General features: G+C 37.4%; 1 protein-coding gene across 5 annotated transcripts in view; it reads left to right on the top strand.

The window, feature by feature from the left end:
* Positions 1-20633, top strand: part of NEO1 (neogenin 1) — a 233578-nt gene that overhangs the window by 61100 nt on the left and 151845 nt on the right. For all 5 annotated transcript variants that reach the window (XM_055437130.2, XM_055437132.2, XM_055437133.2 and 2 more), the window contains 2 exons: positions 10009-10326; positions 17699-17974. In XM_055437130.2, the coding sequence (XP_055293105.2) occupies positions 10009-10326; positions 17699-17974 (594 nt within the window). The remainder of the gene's footprint in view (positions 1-10008; positions 10327-17698; positions 17975-20633) is intronic.

Below are 20633 nucleotides of genomic sequence, written 5' to 3' on the forward strand. Positions count from 1 at the left end.
ATCCTTATTATGAAAGAGGTTAAGCATCTTTTAAAATGATAAAAGGACCATTTTAGTCTAATTCTACATCTGTGTGAAAGCAGCATAGTATAGAAAGTCATATTTTACTTCCACAAATGTATTTACAACTCCTTGGTTATTATATGTGTGCATATATGTGGCTTCACTGTGTGTATTTTGGGGCTCATTCTTATATTTCTGATACTGTTGGGATCTCTCTTAGATTTTAGACGTCTTCTCTTTTTCCTCCCCTCGATTATTTCAATCATCAGTATGTTACCAGGAGATTAATAGACCAGTGAACGAAGTATGAACTTGTCTATGACAACATTACAGCTTACTAATGCAGGCTTGAGTCAACAAGTCTAAATTCAGTTTATATTCATCAGTAAATAATACAGTTGGACAGAAGGATTCTAGAACCTGGTCTACAGACCTTGTAAGACTATCACATGAGTTTTCTGAAACATCTGCTTATTTTGCAACAAGAGCTTTACATGCATGAAGTTCTTTGCAGGAAATAGTTTTGATATTGTAAGACTCATTATTAAGGATTTGTAGTCTTATGTTATTCTCTTTTGTATATATTTGTTAGATTGTCCTGTGGGATTTCATAAATATTGCTTTTGTTAGTAAAGCTGCTGACAGCAAAAGCTTTCAATAAATTATTCATATGCTGTTTGTTTACTGTGTTCAAGAATTAATGCATCTTTATGCAGGATTTTTTTTAGCTGAACTTGATAACAATTTGTAGACATATGGTGTACAGTACACTTGAATACAGTGTGTAATGCTTGTTTTCAGTACGAGAAAAGTCATCTGTTAGTGATCCTTAGAGCAACATCAGCTCTCCAGAACATAGCTGATTACTAAAGAATAATAGAAAAAAGCTTTTAAAAATATGAAATAATTAAATGTCAGAGAAATTTCTGCTCTTTAAAGATGTGGGCACTGGATTTTATCTGTTTCTGTTTGTTCCCTACCACTTGTGTACTTACTATTCTCTTTGGTTCATTGAGAACTTTAGGTCTTGTTTTACCATCTTCCACTCCATTCCAAGTTCTGCATAATGTGTGTGTCTGCTTTGCTTATTATCTTTTTAATACCATCTTCAGTACTTTCAGTACTTTAACTTCCTCATCTCCAATGACTTCTCTTTATGCCGCTTCAAATATCAGCTTCCATAACTGCCCCTTGTCATCACTCAGCAGTGCTGAAATATTCAAATTGTATAACAGTATAGTCTCCTGGCTTTCCAGGTTTCTCACATTAAATTGGCACCATTTTTATCCATATCAGTACACTCCTGTTTATTTCCTTTCCTATCTTTCTTAGATTCCATTGACAACCAGCTGCTCATACCTTCAACTCTCCTGTTTCGTTGTCACTTTCTACTCATGTGCCTAGAAAAAAATCAGTTTTAAATGTCTAAACTTTCTCTTCCCTTTATTTTCCACAAAGTCATGTTCTTGTATTTGAACCTCTTTCAATACAGTTACCAACCTTAACTGTGGGCTCTCTGTGCAGCTGAGCCATCCAGTTTTCCCTTTCTTTGTGCTCTCCTCCTGACTGAAGCTACTTCAGGTGTTCACCACTACCTGCAGACACCTTCTTCACATCTCCAGCCTACTCACACCATCAACAGTTGCTCTCTCCTTATGCTTAAGAGACTATGAGCAATTAACAATGACTCCTATAACTTTAAAGTCTTTTCCTACCCAGAGTATCAATTAAGGTGTTTTATTCCAAGCATTACAGATTTTAACTAACTTCAGCAAAAAAGAAAGTTTATTAGAATGATGTTGGATAACTTAAAGGATCAATGGAAAAACTAAAGAGCTAGCGTCAACTATATCATTTAGATAAAAAAGGTTATTTTTCTATAAATTATAACTCTTCTCGGTTATATAATTAATTTTGTTTGAATTTTCTTGAGACATTATGCCTAAGGATATATATGTCTCATGTTGTACAGTTTCTGACATATTGTAATTGCCTGGACAATCAACAATCCAGTGGAGTGCTTTGCTCTCAATGTTTTAACATTGCAAAAGCATCTAGGAGTAAGGACTTTTTTTTTTGTAAGGACATTTTTATAACAGTATATGTCCTTATGTTATAAGGACATATATAACAGTACCATTAATCATATATAAGAAAATTAAAATGAATATTATCTAATATACTAAAAATTTTAATTCACCTGAATATTCCCTATATGCTATTTGTAAACCAGGACTCAATAAAAGTTCACTCATTGCATTTTTGTCTCTTTAGTTATTTTTCATACCACTCTTAGTACTGAATTTGATCCCTCAGTTAAGGTAGTGATCACTGTGTTTGTTATGAAAGTACTTTTCGTTCTTTATAGTTAATGAGTAATTTGTGGATGACACTCTGAAATTGTGTGACTATCCTTTTTTCCAGAAACCTTCACCTAGTGGTTTGAGCAATAATCAGTAATGAATTAATTATTACTACAATTTTAAATTAAGTTTCTAAAAAGTTTTGTTTTTAAATAGGAGTTTCTGAGTAAGTGTTGAAGAGAAGATGTTGATAGTTGTTTAAATTCTGTAATTTTTACTATTTGGATATGGTGGATTGGTTATTTGTATTTGACAGCCAGCAAGAGCTTTGCTTTGATTCCACACATCTACTCTCACAATTCATAATCTTTTACTCTTTGCAGAAACAGTGCAAATTTTTTTAAAGAAAGAACTTGCTTGTTTGCTAAAAAGAATTATCAGTGAAGAGTAGCATAGTCCATTGCAGTACTGACCAATAGAAATGCAGTGTAAGCCACATACATAAGTAAAAATTTTAATGTGCCAATTACCATGTACCATACCACATTAGAAAACCAAAAAGAAACAAGTAAAATTAATTTTAAGATATTTATTTAAATATATCCAAAATATTTAAACATGTAATCAGTACAGTTATTGAGATATTTTGCATTCTTTGTGTGTGTGTGTGCACACTAAGTCCTTTAATTTTGGTGTGTATGTTATGTGTTTAGAATGTCACATTTCAGATTCCCAATAGCCGCATGTCACTAAGTGACTACTCTAGTGGGCAGTGCCAGTATCCAACTGGATATTGGTTTAGTAGTTATGATCTTGGTCACAGGAAAGCCAGACTAACTTGATTCAAATTTTGCTTTCTCCATAGGTAGCTTCTAAAAGTGTTAGTCGCTTGTTTCTGGGTGCTCAGTGATAAAGAATCCGCTTGCCAGTGCAGGAGATGGGTTAAATCCCTGTGTTGGGAAGATCCCCTGGAGAAGGAAATGGCAACCCACTCCAGTATTCTTGCCTGAGAAACCCTTATGGACAGAGGAGCCTAGTGGACTACAGTCCATGGGATCGCAAAAGAGTTGAACATGACTGAGCAACTAATTAACAGACAGAATAGGTAGCTTCATGACTTTGGACATTATTTATTCTCTTTGTGGCTCAGTTTTCTCTTTGTAAATGAGAATAGTAATTGCTAATACTAGTTTTGGAGAATTGAAAGAATACAAACAAAGCACTAGAGTAATGGCTGCTACATAGTAAATATTCAGTAAATGTTAACTATTATTATTGTACCTTTAAACTTGGTCCCATAATTACCAGTTTTTCATAGAAGTATCATTGTATTTTATAGAAATAGGACTAGATCTTGGATCCCTTGATCTCACTTTTGTATCAGGCTGTTTGTTGCCCTCAGTCTCCTTTACCTCCTGTGTGTGACTTCAATAAGAGGAACTAGATTTTCCAGGACACTTTTGCTTTCAAGTGTTTACTCCTCTAGTTACTATAATTCATTGAAATGAGTGGGGAAATCCAACTCTACAAATTGCAATGAGTTAATAAGAGACTTATTGTTATGATTTTTAAAAAACCCACAAAAGATTGACAGCTGTAGTAACACTGGGTTGATGTATTTCTCTTTGTAAAATCCAAAAATTCCTCTCTATTACAAAAGCCTATGTAGTTGTAGCAGCGAGATAAAATGTTAACATATGGAGTAGAGGTGATCTTGAATATTCATGATAATTGTATCCAGTTCAGAGTTATTTAGAATGTGTTTTACATTACTGCACATTTTTGTGTTAGGTCAGAGTAACTGTAGATGATTGCATGGGAAGCAGTTAATGAAATTTTACAAAGGACACGTCCTTTTTAAATGACAATTTACTGTGATAAAACATTTTGCAGTCAGAATACTAGTAAATTTTTAAATATTAGTCATGGTAGAAAAGTGTGAAACATTTAACAAAGTAGTATAGAATTACAGTGTATTGATAAAACAGTGTTACCATTCAGATCTTTGGGTTACACCTCAGTGTTAATATTTGCATTATATTATGTATCATTGAGCTTATATTTTCTTGTATAATATACAAAAATGGAACCAAAAATTTTTTGTTTTCGAAATTCAAAAGACCTTGCATCAGGTTTTGGGTGAGATGTATTACTCTTAGGACAGTCTTCTGGCCACAAATAACAAAAATTGCTTATAAGATGTTTAGATAACTATCTAAATATGAAGATTTATATAGTTAATAGAAGTTCTATTTAGTTTAAAATTTTTTATATCTTTCTTATCTAACAATGAAAAATTCAGATTTTCCCTTAATTTTGAGCTGAAATACAAGTATTGCTAATATTGTTGGCATGTTAACTATTATTAATGTACCTTTCCTAAGAATTAGAGGATTTTCAGGTAATTGTTCAAAGCATTGGTGATATTGTTTGCAGGTTATCAGATTATACCTAGCCTTCTTGCTGATCACATAGAAAGTTATGAAATATTAATGTTCTTCTTTATGACACTTTGAAAAGTGATAATAAAACATTTTACAAAGGACAGATTTGAAGTCATCTGAATATAAAATTTCTCAAGAATGAGGCTAATCTTAAACAGTGGAAATCTGAGGTTATGCAAAGTCACTAAGGATCACTAATACTTAATTTCATCTTGGCCCACCCACCCTTCAAACCTGTAGAGTTCTGAAAAGGATACAAACAAAACACAAAACAAACCAAGGTACAAAGGGCAAGAAACATTGACAAACCAGAGGTCATTTTAATCCTCTTTTGTAGTCTAGCCTTCTAGTTGGGAAGATGGGCCTTAAAAATAAAGTTAATTGCTGAGAAGAGCACATATAGGGCAGGATAAAAGACTTTTTCAGAGAGAGTTGTCAGGGAAGGCCTCTGTAGAAGTGACAGTTGGGTTGAAACGTGTAGAATGAGAAGGAGCTAGACCTGTGATATGACTGGTTGTGAAGCAAGTGTTCAGGCAGAGGGGAGAGCAAGTGCAAAGACTTCAGCATGGGAAAGAAAATGGCTTGTTCAGGAAACTAAATTATGTGGCCAGAGTTTACTGAGTTAGAGTGTGATATAAGATTAGGTTGCAGAGAGGCAGAAAGCAGATCCTGTAGACTTTTTGAATGCCTTGGTAATGAATTTGGATTTTATATTAGCTGTAATAGGGAGCTATTGAGAGATGAGGCAGAGAAAAAAGATGACCAAACTTGAGTTTTAAGATCTCTTCATGTTATTTTATATAGCATTGTTAAAATGTGATTAAAAATAAAAAATAAAATCCATATTTTATGCATAACAATTTCTAAAATGTGACTGGTAGACACAGAGTTGCTAGATGTTAGCAGTTTGGGGGAAAATAGTGTCGGCTTTTGGACTATGAATAGTTACTGTGAGGACCTTGTTACCTGCCAAGCAGAGCATCCCTTATAGCTCAGTTGGTAAAGAATTCACCTACAATGCAGGAGAGCCTGGTTCGATAACTGAGTCAGGAAGTTCGGCTGGAGAAGGGATGGGCTACCCACTCCAGTATTCTTGGGCTTCCCTTGTGGCTCAGCTGGTAAAGAATCCAGTAAAGAATCTGCCTGCAATGTGGGAGACCTGGATTCAATCCATGGGATGGGAAGATTCCCTGGAGAAGGGAAAGACTACCCACTCTAGTACTCTGGTCTGGAGAATTCATAGACTGTATAGTCCATGGGGCCGCAAAGAGTCGGACATGATGGAGCGACTTTCACTTCACTTCACTTCACTTCACTGCTAAGCAGTGAGGTGGGTGCTTTTACACATCTTCACTGAAATTTCCTTAAAAGGAAGCCATTATTTTATAGGGGAGAAAATTGTTTTGTAGGGGAATCAGTCCTGAATAATCATTGGAAGGACTGATACTGAAGCTCCAATACTTTGGCTACCTGGTGCAAACTGACTCATTGGAAAAGACCCTGATGCTGGGAAAGATTGAAGGCAGGAGGAGAAGGGGACGACAGAGGGTGAGATGGTTGGATGGCATCACTGACTCGATGGACATGAGTTTGAGCAGGCTCCAGGAGTTGGTGATGGACAGGGAAGCCTTGTGTGCTGCAGTCCATGGGGTCACAAAGAGTCACAACTGAGCGACTGAACTGAACTGGGGGGAGAAGCAATTATTTTATAAGAGAGAAAGTTTTGAATATAGAGAGATATTAACTAGCCTGTCAGAGCTAGGATTTGCAACCATGTCTGCCTGACTGCATTTTACCGAAGTTTTTTCCCACTTGGCTGTTACTGCTGGGGGAGGGAGAAAGGAAGAAGGTTGAAGACTGAAGAAAAGGAAAGTGCTCTTCAGTTCAGTTCAGTTCAGTCGCTCAGTCATGTCCAACTCTTTGTGACCCCATGATTCACAGCACGCCAGACCTCCTTGTCCATCATCAACTCCTGGAGTTTACTCAGACTCACGTCCATCGAGTCGGTGATGCCATCCAGCCATCTCATCCTCTGTCGTCCCCTTCTCCTCCTGTCCTCAATCCCAGCATCAGGGTCTTTTCCAATGAGTCAACATTTCGCATGAGGTGGCCAAAGTATTGGAGTTTCAGCTTTAGCATCAGTCCTTCCAGTGAACACCCAGGATCGATCTCCTTTAGAATGGACTGGTTGGATTTCCTTGCAGTCCAAGGGACTCTCAAGAGTCTTCTCCAACACCACAGTTCAAAAGCATCAATTCTTCGGCAATCAGCTTTCTTCACAGTCCAACTCTCACATCCATACATGACCACTGGAAAAACCATAGCCTTGACTAGATGGACTTTGGTTGGCAAAGTAATGTCTGTTTTTTAATATACTATCTAGGTTGATCATAACTTTCCTTTTAAGGAGTAAGCGTCTTTTAATTTCCTGGCTGCAATCACCATCTGCAGTGATTTTGGAGCCCCCCAAAATAAAGTCTGATACTGTTTCCACATCTATTTCCCGTGAAGTGATGGGACCAGATGCCATGATCTTTGTTTTCTGAATGTTGAGCTTTAAGCCAATTTTTTCCACTCTCATCTTTCACTTTCATCAAGAGGCTTCCTAGTTCCTCTTCACTTTCTGCCCTAAGGGTGGTGTCATCTGCATATCTGAGGTTATTGATATTTCTCCTGGCAATCTTGATTCCAGCTTGTGCTTCTTCCAGCCCAGCATTTCTCATGATGTACTCTGCATATAAGTTAAATAAGCAAGGTGACAATATACAGCCTTATATAATAAATACAGCCTATAATAAATTTTCATTGAATAAATTCACATATTTTTCATTTTGAGGTGTGATTGGAAAGGCAGATGCTATAAATTGGAACAATCAAATTGAATTTCTGTATTAGGACATTATGATCTTGAAAAAGAATTTCTGATCCAGCTTTGATTATAAGTGGACATTTGTTTTTTAATGATATATCTGTACCGTAAAAGTTTTTCACAACATGTGTTTATCAATTAAAATCATTCATGTAATATTAACAACTATCCGCTTATCTAACTTGAAATTCCCAGGAAAGGAGTTCTGCATGCTTAATAGATTCAGTTTTTGGAGGAGTTAGCTGTACAGGGCAGAGAGGGGACACTGATTGTTGTATAGCAAAACGGGATAGAAAGCATTTGTTGATGCTTGAGTGTTGCCTGTTCTTAATAGATAACATTAATGTGTTTGGTTGAGCCCTTAGGATGTTGAATTTCTTGAACTGACTTCTAAATGGTTTAATTATAAATTGAGAACTAGAAACAAGAGAGCCTGAACTCTGTGGTGATAGTGAACTCTGAGAGCTCAGGAAGGATGAAATATGGGATTAAGGACTGACTGGATGGAATAGGATGATCAAAAGTAACGTTAAAGAGTAAAAGAAATATGAAGTCCATCAACATTAGTCTCTTAGTATTTTTCCTAGGATGAATAACACTGTACAGAGTACTTATTTTTGTAGGTGTAAAAATGTTTGCTTATCCTTCTGTTCCGTATTCCTGCTATTATCAATAACTTTGAACCTCTTTAGGCAGTAAGACAGCTAGATATCTTTTTATTTCTGCCGGTATTCATAGCCTATGTGGTTTTTTTTTTTTTTAATTCTGGGTACAATACAATTTAAAATAATTATTGGCCATATAATTAAAGTGTGCAATGAGTGTTATGATTTGTTGATATTTAGGGGTGGGGGCATTTCAGCTGAAATGAGTTTCTTGTGGATATTTATATTTTCCTTTCATAAGATGGAATTCCATCAAGAAGTGTGAAATATTCTATCAAAAAGTGAGGAATAGTCTATCAAGAAGTGAGAGCTATTCCATTAAGAAGTGAGAAATTTGCAGAGACTTGGGAGCATAGAAGAGATCAGATAGAATCATTAAACCTATTTCAGAATAATTTGTATGGTGACTCTGGTTGTAGTAAACTAAAATTAAACAAACTTAAGTGGATAGGGAATCAGAACCCTGGTGAGAAGTACAGGACGGTTTTTATACAAAGTCAGCTGAGAAGTGAGTGTCTGATAACACTTCTACTGTGACAAAGGAAAAGTGGTTAAAGACAGTGGTGATGGATCTTTTGCAAAATAATCCTCTGTCCTCAACAAAGGATTAATCACCACCACCAACAGAAAATTTGTTATTAAAAAGATGACAAGGATGCATAAGCAATTGTTCATGTTTTTTAAAGTAAATAATACAGAAATACATGAAGTGAAAATCCTTCTCCCTATATGCTCTCCATCAGCAGCTCAATCCCACTACTCTCCCTGAGAAAACTCTGTTGACTGTTTAGTGTTTATTCTTCCAGACTTCTCCCTCTATATTTGCATTTAAATATATGCACATGCACATATATACTCATATGTACATATATTTTAATGTAAGTGGGATCATCCTGTACACATTTTAAAACCTGAATGTTTTTTATTTAGCAAATATATGCATTTTGACAATCATTAAATCTCAGTACATGAATATACCGTAGACTTTTCATATTATCCCCTTCTAGGCACGCTATATATAGAGAGATGAAAGTAGCTTTATTTCTGCTTAAAGAAACAATGAAACCACAAAAGTAGTAGCCCAAAACAGAGCTAAATTTTTAAAAATAATCTTAGGACAAAGAAAGCATAACAGGTTTACTTTTAGGTAGTTAAAATGTATTAACTAAAAATCAGAGTAGAAAAAAGAACATTTACAAAACGTGCTTATCTATGCCCAAAGATTGCTTTTAGTCAATAGGATGAATAATCCATTAGAAAAAATGGACAGAGTGTCTGTATAGTGAATTTATGAAAGAAATACAGCCAGTAAACATAGAAGAAATACATTACCAAAGAATCATTTCAATTTTCTGCCTCTTTTACATTCTGTAGAAAATTTCACTTTTTGAATACGAGAATTTTAAATATTTCTGAATCTCATTATAGGGCTTATAATAAAACTTCTACTAGATATTCATATCATCTAGCAAGGCTGGATTATTTCCAGTAGCAGGGTCTTTTTTCCTAAATGGGTCAAGTTTTGATTTCCTAATAAAAAGTAGGTTTTATTTATTAGATATGAATATGAATTTATTGGATATTCATAGTAAAATGACTATTTTTGTATCATACCTAAAGGAGAAGCCACTTAAAAATAATTTTTGGACAGGTTATATTTTCTTACAGAAATAATAGAGAAAAGTTTTGTTTAATTTTGTTCTTTTTCTTTATTATTTTTATAGGATCCAGCATTCGGACATTCACTCCATTTTATTTTTTGGTGGAACCAGTGGATACACTCTCAGTTAGAGGCTCTTCTGTTATATTAAACTGTTCAGCATATTCTGAGCCTTCTCCAAAAATTGAATGGAAGAAAGATGGAACTCTTTTAAACTTAGTGTCAGATGATCGACGCCAGCTTCTCCCAGATGGGTCCTTGTTTATCAGCAGTGTGGTGCATTCCAAACACAATAAACCTGATGAAGGTTATTATCAGTGTGTAGCCACTGTTGAGAATCTTGGAACTATTGTCAGCAGAACAGCCAAGCTCACAGTAGCGGGTAAGTTTCATTGAATAATTTACTTGTATTTTCAAGTTAAAGGTCCATCTAGTCAAGGCTATGGTTTTTCCTGTGGTCATGTATGGATGTGAGTTGGACTGTGAAGAAAGCTGATCGCCGAAGAATTGATGCTTTTGAACTGTGGTGCTGGAGAAGACTCTTGAGAGTCCCTTGGACTGCAAGGAGATCCAACCAGTCCATTTTAAAGGAGATCAATCCTGGGTGTTCATTGGAAGGACTGATGCTAAAGCTGAAACTCCAATACTTTGGCCACCTCATGCGTCGAGTTGACTCACTGGAAAAGACTCTGATGCTAGGAAGGATTGGGGGTGGGAGGAGACGGGGACGACAGAGGATGAGATGGCTGGATGGCATCACCGACTCTGTGGACATGAGTTTGAGTGTACTCTAGGAGTTGGTGATGGACAGGGAGGCCTGGCGTGCTGTGATTCATGGGGTTGCAAAGAGTCGGACACAACTAAGTGACTGAACTGAACTGAAATCTTGATAAAAGTGGTATTATCCTACTGCTGCTAAGTCACTTCAGTCGTGTCCGACTCTGTGTGACCCCATAGACGGAAGCCCACCAGGCTCCCCCGTCCCTGGGATTCTCCAGGCAAGAACACTGGAGTGGGTTGCCATTTCCTTCTCCATTTTCATTAAATTGGTTCCAGCAAATACACTCATTTAACAAGTATCAATTGAGCATACACTGTGTATAGGATTATGCTTGGATTTGCTCATTCTGTAGGGAGGAAACTGGAGCACTTTTTCACTTTTTAATGGTTTCAAGGTGTTATCAGAAGTACTGAACCAGGTCTTTTAATCTTTTTAACCTGGAAATGACAAAAGTTGTGTAGGAAAGTAGAGCCACTTTGATTACGAACTTTTATCCTACCCAGTATAACCATTTAGCGTGATTCTGTAAAGCTTGTAGTATAGCCAGAGACTTGGTTCTTTATTCCTTGACCAGGGAAATGACATTTAATTGGATTTTTTAAAATCTGTAGGATGTATATATGTGTGTGTGTATATACACACATATATAAATGTGTGTGTGTATATATATGTATATGTATATATGTATACATGTGTGTGTGTGTGTATAGGTTTCCCAGGTGGCTCAATGGTAAAGAATCCTCCTGCTAATTCAGGAGATGTAGGTTAGATCCCTGGGTCAGAAGATCACCTGGAGTAGGAAATGGCAGCCTACTCCAGTAGTCTTGCCTGTAAAATTCCATGGGCAGAAGAGCCTGGCGGTCTACAGTCCTGCAGTCCTTGGGGTCACAGAGAATTAGACATGACTAAGCATGCACGCACGCATGCATGTATGCCTATATATGTGTGTGTGTATGTATATATATGAATGAAGAGTAGAAAAGTTGTAAAGAGAAAAAGCTCACTCCCTTTTAGAGCATTCCTATTTGAAGAATGTTGGAAAGTGTAATAGCAATTAAAGATCTAGAAGAGTAAGCTATGTTTCCTAAAGAGATGTAGTAGACAAACATTCAGATCAGTGTTTCTACAGTTGAGAATCAGATGAAGTAAGCTCTTGTGAAGGGTCACATTGTACAAAAACTGTTTTATCTTTGGCTTATATTCTCACCTTGGTGAAGTGTGAACATGTGAAAAAAGAGTATGTCTGAGACAGTAGTTTCCTGTCTTATTCCCATTCCAGAGTCATGGTCCCCCATCCCCTGCTCATTCCAGGTTGTATTAATATTTGCTCATTTCACTCAGTGTATGATGGCTTTTTTCTTTGGAGCCAAATACTCAAAGTTGAATTTGAGTGTGATGTATAGCCACTGTCAGAGAAGGCAATGGCACCCCACTCTAGTACTCTTGCCTGGAAAATCCCATGGATGGAGGAGCCTGGTAGGCTGCAGTCCATGGGGTTGCTAAGAGTCGGACACGACTGAGCGACTTCACTTTCACTTTCGTCGGACACGACTGAGCGACTTCACTTTCACTTTCATGCTTTGGAGAAGGAAATGGCAACCCACTCCAGTGTTCTTGCCTGGAGAATCCCAGGGACGGGGGAGCCTGGTGGGCTGCCATCTATGGGGTTACACAGAGTCGGACATGACTGAAGCGACTTAGCAGCAGCAGCAGCAGCATAGCCACTGTAATTATTTCATAATCACAGATTGAGGATTGGGGAAAAAAAGAATCAGGCCTCTTGACAATTTGCCTTTTCCTTTTTTTCTTCTTTCTTTTGAAAATCTTTTTTTGCCAGGCTCTCTCCAACTGTTGATAAATAAGTTAGCATTATGACTGACTGCCTCTATAACTCACGTTCTTGAACTGGGCTTTTAATCTTGACTCATTCCTCCCAGCTGTCCCCCACATCCAGTGACCAGATCCACTGAATTCTGCTTTCTAATTTCTCTCTACTTGATTCACATGCTCCTTCCTGAGGCTACTCCTGGTCATCCCTCAGCACAGCCTAGTAACTGGCATCTTGTTTTTTCCCTTCTCTTACCCCATCTCCACTCTGTGGTCAGAGGACTCTCTCTCACCCTTCAGTGACTCTAATGTAAACTGCATCAAGTTAATGGCTGAACTCTTTAACAGGCTTCTTGAGTCCTTTCACGAGCTGGCCTCCACTTGTCCAGCTTCATTTCTTAGCACTCCGCCCTGTTGCTGTCCTTGCTCCCTACCACCGTCACCACCCTCAACCACGTTTAGGCTCTAGCGTATTCACTTCCCTTTCACCCTCTGCCTCTGGCCTTTGCTTATGGCTTCCTCACTGCCTATTAATCCTATCCTCTACCTTTTCTTCTCTTCCTTCTCCTCTGGTTCATTCTTCCTTTTAGCTTTCATATCCTCTAGGAAGCATTTTTGACTTAATATTTAAGTAAACAGGCTATTTTAATACAAAACCAAAATTCTTTTCTGCAAACAGGATTCTGTAGGAGAGTTTAATATGCTTTTGGTTTGGATGTCAGGAGGAAATAATATCTAAGCTAAGAGATAAATAGACGTTCTTTTTAATAGTTGCATAGTATCCCTTGTATTTGTATATATTGTGCTTTATCTAAACATTCCCTTTTTGTCGAATACTGTAACATAGTGAGCAAACTTTTGTTAATCTTTATTTCTGTAGAGTAGATTATTAGCATTTGTAATTCTACTAATAGCTGGATCATAGGGTATACTTTGTGTGTATATGTCATTTCAAAAGATAGCACTGAACTGTTCGGCAGTTTCTCAGAGTGTTAACCATAGAATTACCATATGACTGAGCAGTTCTACTCCTAGGAATTAAGAGACATGAAGAGATATGTCCACACAGCACTTTGTACATGAATGTTCATAGCAGCATTTTTTGTAATAGCCAGAAAGTGGAAACAACTTACATGTCTATCAAGTGATAAATGGATAACTACAATGTAGTATATTCATACATGGAATATTATTCATCAATAATGAGGAATGAAGTGCTAATATATATATATATTTATATATGTATATTCAGTTCAGTTCAGTCGCTCAGTCGTGTCCGACTCTTTGCGATCCCATGAACCACAGCATCTCAGGCCTCCCTGTCCATCACCAACTTCCTGGAGTACACTCAAACTCATGTCCATTGAGTCGGTGATGCCATCCAGCCATCTCATTCTCTGTCGTCCCCTTCTCCTCCTGTCCTCAATCTTTCCCAGCATCAGGGTCTTTTCAAATGAGTCAGCTGTTCTCATCAGGTGGCCAAATATTGGAGTTTCAGCTTCAACAGCAGTCCTTCCAGTGAACACCCAGGACTGATCTCCTTTAGGATGGACTGGTTGGATCTCCTTGCAGCCCAAGGGACTCTCAAGAGTCTTCTCCAACAACACAGTTCAAAAGCATCAATTCTTCGGCACTCAGCTTTCTTTATAGTCCAAATCTCACATCCATACATGACTACTAGAAAAACCATAGCCTTGACTAGATGGACCTTTGTTGACAAAGTAATGTCTCTGCTTTTTAATATGCTGTCCAGCATATTAAATATGGTTGGTCCTAACTTTCCTTCCAAGGAGTAAGTGTCTTTTAATTTCATGGCTGCAATCACCGTCTGCAGTGATTTTGGAGCCCCAAAAAATAAAGTCCGCCACTGTGTATAGTAACATGAATAAGCCTTAAAAGCAGCGTGTGATAAGTGAAATAAGTCACTCACAGAAGACCACATATCATATGACTTCATATATATGAAACGTCCAGAATAGGCAAATATATAGAACCAAACAAAAGGTAGATTGGTGGTTTTCTTGGACTGGAGATGGGAAGAATAAGGGCATAGAGTGGGTGGGAAAGGGGTGAGTGTAAGAAATGGAAATGACTGCAAGTGAATACAAAGTTTCTTTGGGGATGATGAAAGTGTTTTAAAATTATAGTGATAGTTACAAAACTGGGCATATACTAAAAACAATTGAATTGTGTACTTTAAACGGTACCTTTTGAGGTATATAAATTGTAGCTCAATTAAACTTTTAAAAATGCTGCCAAAAAAAAATTTCGAAAGATTATTGATTAGAGTTCTTTGTTTGCAAGCAATAGAAACTGACTCTGGCCAAGTCAAATAAAGAAGAGGAATTTTTGAAAACCTACTAAGTTGATAGCTCATAGAATTAAATGTGAAAAGTCATTTTCCTTGGGCTGTCTCATCTCTCCGCACCAGAAATTTTTCTTTGACTGTCTGGGCAGTACCCTAGCTGTGGGTATTTTGTGCCCGAAGGTGGGATGACTAGATAGTCTAAATACAGACACTGTTAATCCCATCGAGTCAACCTCACATCTGACTCCCACTCTCCTTCTGCAGTTCTCCAGAGGCAGTAGGACAAACTGGTCTCCCACTTGTGAGCACAGGAAGCCGCAGCATTTTCTGCCTCGATATGTCAGTTACGAGTCTCTCCATCTGCTTTCCCTGTCCAGAGACTTTTTGAAATCTCTTGTCTGCCAACTCCACATATGTTGTTGTGGGTTTATATTTTTAAAAATTACTCACTTTCATGAGAGCACAGGAGGGAGAATATTTCGACTTTTTAAAAATAGAACTTGTTCTTGGTTTTATTTGATTCCTTTTTTCCTGTTTTATTAGTTTCTGTGTTTATCTTTGTTAATTCTTCAAACTTTCTAATTTCTGAAAAGTAGGTATTTGGCTAATTATACGTTTATTTTTTTCCTTCAAAAGTCCTCTTGATATAAAAAGATAAAAATTTGTAGCAGGGTTAGACAACTTGTAAGAGTATTATATCCATATGGAGTATTGACCATCATAGAACTGGAAAACCTGGAATTATGTTTCTCATAATTTGTTAGCCTTGAAAGAAACATTTTGTTGCAATCTGAGCATGTTAAAGTCACTTAATTGGTTTTTTTTTTATTTTTATACAATTTTTTTTCCCCTTAGCGAAAACAAGTTTACTGAAGAAAGAATGGAAAGAACACCTTAAGAAAGAGGTGGACCAAGCCAAGAGAGGCTCTGGCCTTATTTTTATATAATTTTTAAAGGTTACTTTCCCTGATAGCTCTGTTGATAAAGAACCCACCTGCAATGCAGGAGACCCCAGTTCAATTCCTGAATCGGAAAGATCTACTGGAGAAGGGATAGGCTACCCACTCCAGTATTCCTGGGTTCCCCTTGGGGCTCAGCTGTTAAAGAATTCACCTGCAATGCTGGAGACCTGGGTTCGATCCCTGGGTTAGGAAGACCCCCTGGCCAAGGGAAAGGCTACCCACTCCAGTATTCTGGCCTGGAGAATTTTATGGACTGTATAGTCCATGGAGTCGCAGAGTCAGACACAACTGAGTGACTTGCACTTGCACTTCCACTTACAGTTATTATAAAAATTATGTCTATATTCCCTGTGTTGTGCAGTACATCCTTGAGCCTGTTTTACACTCAGTAGTTTGTACCGCCCCCTCCCTTGTATCAAACCCCGTACTTGCCTCCCGTAACCACTCGTTTGTTCTCTGTATCTGCTCCTAACCATTACATTCTGGAGCATCTACAGAGTATTTATGACTATTTTCTTGGTTAATAGTTTATTTTGAAATAATTGCTAATTTGTGGAATTGTTGCAAGAACGAAACCAAGAAATCTCATATATTCTTAACTCTTATTACCCGATTGTTAACATTTTACCACATTTGCCTTATCATCTAATGTGTGCATACCCACATAAAATTTTTTCTGACTCGTTCAGGGTGATTTTCAAATGTTACCCCAACCTGAATTCTTTTGTTTATATTTCCTAAAAACAAGAACCTTTTCCTTAGTAAACATGCATCAATATTAGGAAATTAACCTTAATAAAAAATACTATCATTTAATAGGTACAATTCAGATTTCACTGGTTATCTCAGTAATGTTCTTAATAGCAGAAAAAACAAAAGCGAAAACTGCCCCATCATCCCTCTTCCTTTCCAATCCTGGATTACATGTTTAGTACTTAGTCATTCTCTCTTTAGGTTTTTACAATCTCAAATCATTATTCAGTTCATCCTTGTCTCATTTTGGATTTTCTCATTTTCCTCCATGAATGGACTGAGGTTTTGCATTTTGGGGAGGAATGTCACAGAAGTGATGCTGTGTTCTTAGTCCATCATATCAGAAAGCATATGGTGTTTTGTTCCATTACTGGTAGTGTTAACTTTTATTACTTGGTTAAGATTGTCTGTACTATGTCTCTCTACTCTAAAATTAATAAATATTTTGTACTTTAAGTATTTGGAGAAGATATAATTTGATACTCTATAAACATCCCTATTCCTCATCCAACTTTCACTTACGAGTTTTAGCATCCATTCTTCATTCTTTGCTGCATTAATTATCATTATCCCAGAGTTACCAGAGGGAACTCCTTTTGATCTGACTTCTGTGTCCTTTGGCTATGTCCATTTTAGTCTTTGGATACTTCCTTACTTTCTGTCACAAGATGTTCCACACTCATATTTCCCTACTGTAGTCTTAGAACCAGCCGTTTATCCAAGAAGCATTAGTTCCTCGAGGTGAAGAATAGTATTTTAGAAATCATGATCGGGTCACCATATGTATTCATTGTTATTGGAGTACGATTGATCCTGGGCTTTTTCTGGACAGAGCTAGGATATATGTGTGTGTGTGTATATTTGTAATAACCGTAGGTGAAATGTATATATATTTGTACCTTGTTTCTTCCACTATGAGGAATCTGACTCCAGTTATTCCTAGTACATTATTTACTTGATCTGTATTCCTGTATGTAGCCAATTTCCTGACCCATGGACCTTCTTTTTAAACCTGGTTCCACTATACTTGTGGCCAAACAGGCTGACTTGCTCCTGGTTCCATGACTGTTTTAAAGTAATATTTAACTACATTTTATTTTTTTTCTTTTTCCTTATTGTCCAGGTCTTCCAAGATTTTCCAGCCAACCAGAGCCTTCTTCAGTTTATGTTGGGAACAGTGCAGTTCTGAATTGTGAAGTTAATGCAGATTTGGTCCCGTTTGTGAGGTGGGAACAGAACAAACAGCCTCTTCTTCTGGATGATAGAGTTGTCAAACTTCCAAGCGGAATGCTAGTTATCAGCAACGCAACTGAAGGAGATGGGGGACTCTATCGATGCATGGTTGAAAGTGGTGGGCCACCAAAGTATAGTGAGGAAGCTGAATTAAAAGTTCTTCCAGGTATTAATTCATTATCAGGATTGATGTTTTTATATTTGTTAATGGATAAAAATTGTCCTGTTAGAATTTTTTAAAATAAACATGGTTACAGGTGTGGTATGACATATTAATGCCAACATAAAGAGTTTCAGTTTCTTGCAGGGGAAGAGAAGAAGAAAACATACCAGAAAGATCATCTCTAGTGAATAGGTTGGCCAGTAAATATTTACGAAGCAGTAAAGTACAGTCAGTATCTATGGCATTCTTCTTGGCTAAACAAACATTAGCTCTGTGTCTTTTGTCAAACTTCTGTCTTCTTCTGTCTCCTCCAGTAATATACTTTTTACAGTTCTCATACCTCATTGTAATAGTTAAGTCTTTTTAATTATAAGAATCACAGACTTACTAAGGCTAGTTCATATAAGGGATGGGCAGAATAGTAACTATTAATATAGCAGCTCTAGAGATACTGGTGAGCCAGAGTTCTTCATAATGCTCCCTCTTTTTATGTCAGCTTAGCTCTTCTCTCTGTCTTTCCTTCTTTTTCTGGGTTCTCATTCTTGCTGCCCTTACTGGCTTTCCTCATAATCGGTTTTGTGTATCTTTTCTCAAGTGTGTAACTTCTGCTTTCTCATGACGTCCTCTCACTTGTGGCTCATCATAGTCCCTGTAACTTCTTGGTGTTTCATGACCTTTTACCTTCTGTTCCAACTGCTGTTTTTCATATTTCTTATATTTCAGATCTGAGTTTATGAATATAATTGGACCATTCCTACCTTGTTTGGACAGTTTATGTATATAATGATGGTGTACACTTTTTTTAGCCCATGGATTGGCTTGCAAAGGGAGGCCAACATTATGAGCAACCACTCTTGAGAGTATTCCTGACAGCTCTTGAACCGATTTTTTTTAAATGCAGTTTCTTTCTTTGTCATCGTCATTCTTGCCCTTATTGTTCCTCACTGTGTTTTCAGCTCAGCAGCCACAGTTCTCTTTTAAGATGTTTATTAGATCATGTCGCATGTTTGCTCAAAACCACCTAATAGTTTCCCATCTCAGAGTAAATGTTAAAAGTCCTTGGACTGTAAGGCTTTGTGTCATCCTAATGCCACTTCCCTCTCCATCTCTCTTCTTACATCTCATACCCACCTCTCCCTCACTGTGTGACTGTTGCCACCTGATGTTTTTAGACAACTGCAAACATGCTCTTGCCTTAGCGTCTTTCTACTTGCCGTTTTCTCTGCCTGGATCCTCTTCCCTCAGATAGCTCTGTTTGACTCACTGTCTTACCTCTCTGCTGCTCAGATATCATTTATCGGTGGAGCTTTCCTTGACCACTGTTTAAGACAACAATCTTCCATTTCTTACCCCAGTGCTTTCTCCCCCTGCATTTACTTGCGAATATATCACCATCTGACACACTATATCTTTTATTTGTTGTCTCTCTCCCCTTATTAGTATGTAAGCTCAGCTAGGGCAGGGAATTTTTTCTGCTGCTGAGAATGGTAATTGGCACATAGAAGCCAATAAATATACAGATTTGTTTGTTTCAATAAAAATTTGATTGAAAGTGAAAGTGAAGTCGCTCAGTTGTGTCTGACTCTTTGCGACCCCATGGACTGTATATAGCCTACCAGGTTCCTCCATCCATGGGATTTTCCAGGCAAGAGTACTGGAGTGGGTTGCCATTTCCTTCTCCAGTCTTCCTGACCCAGGGATTGAATCCTGGTCTCCCGCATTGTAAGCAGATGCTTTACTGTCTGAGCCACCAGGGAAGTCCTAGTTCAAAGTAGGAAAAGAAAAAACTATTGCTCTATAGCAGTGTCTTCCAACCTACTTTCTGACTTGCTTTTATATAGAAGAGGACTTATTTCATGGCTTACAGAGGTGATATTTTTTCTCTGAATCTGTGTTATCAGTCATAAATCCTCCATACCAGGTTGAGGTAAATAAGATTCTTGGTGTCAAAAGATGAACCACCATGAAATATCTGAAAGAAAAAATGCAGATTGTTTTGTTTACCTAAGGGAGAGCTATGTTTGTAAAACATAGTCATCTTGAGTAATGCAGACTGCTAATATCCTGTGAAATTTTTTGAAAGACATTGTCCTTGGTTAGGAAACTGGGTCAGGAAGATCGTGTGGAGAAGGACACGGCAACCAACTCCAGTATTCTTGCCTGGAGGATCCCATGGGCAGAGGAGCCTGGCAGGCTACAGTCCGTGGGGCCACAAGAGTCACACATGACTTAGCAACTAAACCAAGAGTCTCCTATAAAAGTTTTGAAAGACATTGTTCTTAGTGTGTTGGCTAGGAGACTGGGATGGGTTGATGTCAATAATAGAAACATGTTTTATCATTGGTTACAGAGATAAGAACAATGTAAGCCTTAGAAGCGAGGGATTCCACCGCTGAATGGCTAATAACTTTTAGATCATTGAATAAACTCATTGGTTGGCTTTCAAAGCATGTTCACTTAAGAGAGTTGTTCTGAACTATTAGACAATGTTTGTTACCATGACTACAGAGCTGTCATTGATTAGTTACACAAGTTTAAAGCCAGCTCTGGCGGTTGTCACAGTGGTTGTAGAACATGGTTTCCTATGAGTTTGGAGCAAAGAATCTCATCTCTGCCTGAGAACTGTCTTTTCCTCTCAAAACTTAACAGTAGAAAGATGGTA

Source organism: Moschus berezovskii, chromosome 9 (assembly GCF_049115385.1).
Source record: "Moschus berezovskii isolate FMDL1 chromosome 9, NW_MosBer_1.0, whole genome shotgun sequence".
Lineage (NCBI taxonomy): Eukaryota > Metazoa > Chordata > Mammalia > Artiodactyla > Moschidae > Moschus > Moschus berezovskii.